This window comes from Cebus imitator, unplaced genomic scaffold (assembly GCF_001604975.1).
Source record: "Cebus imitator isolate Cc_AM_T3 unplaced genomic scaffold, Cebus_imitator-1.0 Scaffold414, whole genome shotgun sequence".
Classification (NCBI taxonomy): domain Eukaryota; kingdom Metazoa; phylum Chordata; class Mammalia; order Primates; family Cebidae; genus Cebus; species Cebus imitator.
In genome coordinates, this window is record NW_016107729.1 from 1,112,806 (window position 1) to 1,117,090 (window position 4,285).

Consider the following 4,285-nt stretch of genomic DNA (forward strand, 5'->3'; position numbering starts at 1 on the left):
AAAAAAAAAAAAAGGAACCAAAGTTTGGAATTGGACAGAACAGGGTCCAAGGATTCTGTCACTTACTTATTATGTGATCTTCCCGAAGCCACTTATCTTCTTTGAACTACTGTTTCTTTATCTGTAATATAAGTATTATATTATACCATAACACATAGAGCTGCTGTGAGAATTATTAATAATGGTGAAATTAATAACTACTATCTGCTGAGCACAGACTGGATGCCAGACTTTAATAGTGGGTCATAAAATCCTCACTGTTTTTTTTCTAGTTTATATTTTTCAGATGGGGGCACTCGGGTTTAGTTTCAGGAAGGGAAAGGGAAGGGAGGGGTGGGGAGAGAAGGCAAAAGGGAAGGCAAGGCAAGTCACATTCTGAAAATCACAGGTAGTAAGTTATAGAGCTGGGCTTCAACTTCAGTCCATCCTCTGAGCCATCACTGTCCTGTCCTGCCTCCCCAGTGAGATAAGACATGCAAGGACACTGCCCTTTCCTGACACATAGTAAGCACACAATAAATGGTAGCCTTTATTAGCACTACCTTTCCTCCCGAATCACAAAACTCTAACTTAATCTATTCTTATCAAATATTTTAAATGATTATGTCACTTAAAGACTTGACAGTAAAAAATTATATAATGAGCCACTTTCCATGAAGATAAATGGTTTTTTGTGTCTCCTGATCTTAGTCTCTCCTTTCTATTCCCCTCCACATTTCCTTTTTCTCCCCTTCCTTTTCTCTCACTCTTACCCTTCCCCTGTCCTCCCCTCTCTCCCTCTGCTTGCGCAGATCTGTTTCCCTCCTCCCTCCTTCACCACATGCCCTCTGCCTCTTCTTCTGCCTTACTCAGGCTTCATACTCCTTTTCTCATCAACTTCACCTCTGTGAGAACCAATGCCACTCAAGCCAACTGCTTGCCTTGGAAAGGTTTCTTTCAAGCAACTAATATTTTGTGACTCAGAACCTACCATATTTCAAGGCAGAGCAAAAGCTAAATGTACTATTCTTATAAACTGAAAGTACTATTATCTAGCACTCCTTGAGTAACCTGAAATAACATTTTCTTATACATTTCTAGCTTTTAGTGGAAAGAAGTAAGGTTATATGCTATATCCCCTAAAGTGGCAGATCACTTTGAGCTGTTAACTCAGGTCTTTTAGTTTAAAAACCATTTTTTGTAAAATGGTTGATTTAAAAATAACACATTGGATGGGCGTGGTGGCTCATGCCTATAATCCCAGCACTTTGGGAGGCTGAGGCAGGTGGATCAAGAAGTCAAGAGATCGAGACCATACTGGTCAACATGGTGAAAACCTGTCTCTACTAAAAATACAAAAATTAGCTGGGTATGGTGGTGCACACCTGTAGTCCATCTCAAAAAAATAAATAAATAAATAACACATATACTCAACTGAGATTGTAAGTTGCCCCAACTTGTGCAAAAGGATTGTTCCCAAAGACAAATAGATCTCATCCTCTTGATGATGATTAATGGACTGACGTCCAGAGAAGAAGAACCATTCTTTCTTGCAGGCTTTCAACTCTGACAGCTTTAAAATCTAGTGATTTCTGATGGGGCTCACTCCCAAACTCCTATCTGTGTTTATTTGCTCTGCTATTTTAAACAATATCTACCCAGAGCTGGAATTCACAAAATCGAAAATCCTGAAAGCTTCAGATAAATGCAAACTCAGTGTCAGTGGAAAAGGAAGGAATATAGCCAAAAATGAGAAAAAATATTGTGGAGATAAGTCGTGATGTGAGATGATTTAAGTGATGAGATTAGGTTTTAGAAACCGTCATACACAGCCAGGCTCACGTCTGTAATCGCAGCACTTTGGGAGGCCCGAGGCGGGAGGGTTGCTTGAGCCCAGGAATTTGAAACCAGCCTGGGCAACATAGCGAGACCTTGTCTCTATAAAAAAATGAAATAAAAAGAAAAGAAAAAAGAAACCATCATATACTGTTTCAGTAGCCATCTGAGACTGGGTTTCTTTTTGTCGTAATGAGATGTGATCTGGCCTATTGGTATCAGTGAGCTTTGCCTAATACAATGTCTATTGTGAACTTTGAATGGATTTCCAAGTTATGTTCCCATTAGACCCTCTTCTTATCAAGGAGTATCCTATAGACGCTGGTAACTGCTTTTTCACGTGCTCTTTCTTTTCTTCGTCTCTTGAAGCACAACAGAGCCATTGATAGTCTTCCAGTGCAAATTCACCCTTGGAAATATATGTTTCCATAGTAAAAGGGAAACCAAAGGGATTGAAAACCACAGAGAAATCTCCCAGGAGATGACACAGGTAATGTTTTCTGTCTCCTCTGTTCTCTGCCAAGAGAGGAATACGTTGAGCAAATTGCCAGCGTTTTCCCTCTCTGGCCAACCTTAGTCACAGGGCTTGGCTCAGCCTCTTCCTTGTGTCCTTGCAAAGCTGTAGACTGTTCTGGTGACACCCATCAAAAGCTGTGATCCCGATACTTCTCATACAGCCATTGAGGAAATGCTTTTCAGCCTGTACTCTTTCCTACTGACTGTCAAATGTGGGTATGAAATGGATCCTCTTTTATTCATTATTCAGGGATATCAGCACATTTGGAGCCTCCCTGTAGCCCCATTTTCTGAGAGCATGTTCCATTTCCGTGTAGCTGCACCGGTAAGCTTGCTTTTTCTTTTTCTTTTCAGTGAGAAAGAAATTGAGCAATAAAAAATCACTTTAACGACAGTTAATTTTTACATTAATCATCTTCTTTTTTTCTCCTGTTCTGACAGGATTTAGCTGACTGTTCAACTGATCCTTATTTTGCTGGGATATTCTTCACAGATTACTTCTTTTACTTCTATCGGCGCTGTACCTAATTTGTTCACATTTGGGGACTTTACCAAGGCAAAATACTCAGGAATCCATTTAACAGAAACTGACATCGTCTTGCAACTTCTTTTTTCTTTTTTTGTAAAACATTTATGTTTATTGCTGAAGGACTTTTTCAGGCTTTAGCTTCCAACAGTTCTGAGACAATAATGAGGGGAATAAAGTGTTTGCTGAAACTTGAAATAATGTGGTTTTTTATTTTGCCGTGACTATGAAGAAAACATTTCCTGGAGTAAACAGTACTGTTGAATTTGAAAATAGTGTTTCTGGTATTAAGGAAGTTGTGAGCTCAAAATAAGCAGATCTAGCTCTACTTTATTTTAATGTATTTTAAGGCTTTTGAGAAAAACCAAAAGGGCCATGTCACCTTGGGCCCACTAAACATAGACTCTCCAGAATGTCTGGTGTGGTATGTGGAGGAGTTGTTGGGGGTGGTATCTGATGCTGGGCTCACATTTAGGCAAATTGTCCTCTGTGTGTGTGTGTGTGTGTGTGTGTGTGTGTATTGTATACACACTTGAGTACAGAATGTAGCTTGCTAATGAAATGGATTTAGAGAAATAGTTGCAATTCTGCTTTGTAATGTTTGATGGACACTAAACTTTCTGTGTGAGTATGATATGCCCCCTTTAACGATGGAAACTCCTGTACCGCAGAGCTCACTGAAATGAATCAAACTAGCCAATCCTAAGCCTGCTTACTCTGCCTCTCCTGTTCCTTCTCTCAGATTACCGCAATCAAGGCTCTTGCCCACAGTTCCTCAGTTCCCCCTTCTCCTTCAGTCTCCCAACTGATCCTAGGGCCTTCCCAGGTGACTCCCTCTGCCATGGCATGCCCTCTTTTCTTTTGAGCTGTGTGTAACAAACTGTTTTTTGGAGGGCAGTTATCTCCTCATCTGCTGGTCTTATGCCTCAGATTTTCTATTAATTTGCTGTTTCCTAGAAAATGGAGACCCAAGCCACCATCACTGCAGTTCTAGGTAACAGGGATGCTGAACGGCTGGCCTTGCCTTATCTGACTGTTGGTCTCTGGGTCAATTAGGGTAAGAAATTTGATTTTTGTGTGTCACAGTGGTAATCAGCAGTAATAAAACATCCTCTTCCTTCTTTCCAGCTATTATTAAATATGGTGCCATATGAATGGAAATTAAATGTGAGACTCCAACAATTAAAAGAAAAGAAAAGATATGGTCATTGCTCTCACAGAAGGCATTTTAAAATAAACATATTAACACAAAGGTCATTTACCCAATTATTAAGAGTGGAGATTCTGATGGTCTTAGCTTAGTCTTGAGTTCAAATTATGATTTTATCTGTGTATCTTTAGGCAAGTTATCTAATTTCCATAAGTTGCAATTTCTTCCATTATAGAAGACAGTGAATATCTACAACAGACAGGATTAAATAGATAATG

General features: G+C 39.6%; 1 protein-coding gene across 4 annotated transcripts in view; it reads left to right on the plus strand.

The window, feature by feature from the left end:
* Window positions 1-3,055, plus strand: part of MYRFL (myelin regulatory factor like) — a 124,572-nt gene extending 121,517 nt beyond the window's left edge. For 3 of the 4 annotated variants that reach the window (XM_037731624.1, XM_017509271.2, XM_037731625.1), the window contains 3 exons: window positions 2,185-2,305; window positions 2,582-2,656; window positions 2,773-3,055. In XM_037731624.1, the coding sequence (XP_037587552.1) occupies window positions 2,185-2,305; window positions 2,582-2,656; window positions 2,773-2,859 (283 nt within the window). In that variant the 3' untranslated portion in view covers window positions 2,860-3,055. The remainder of the gene's footprint in view (window positions 1-2,184; window positions 2,306-2,581; window positions 2,657-2,772) is intronic. The other variant, XM_037731626.1, reaches the window with a different exon arrangement.
* The last annotated feature ends 1,230 nt before the right edge of the window (window positions 3,056-4,285 follow it).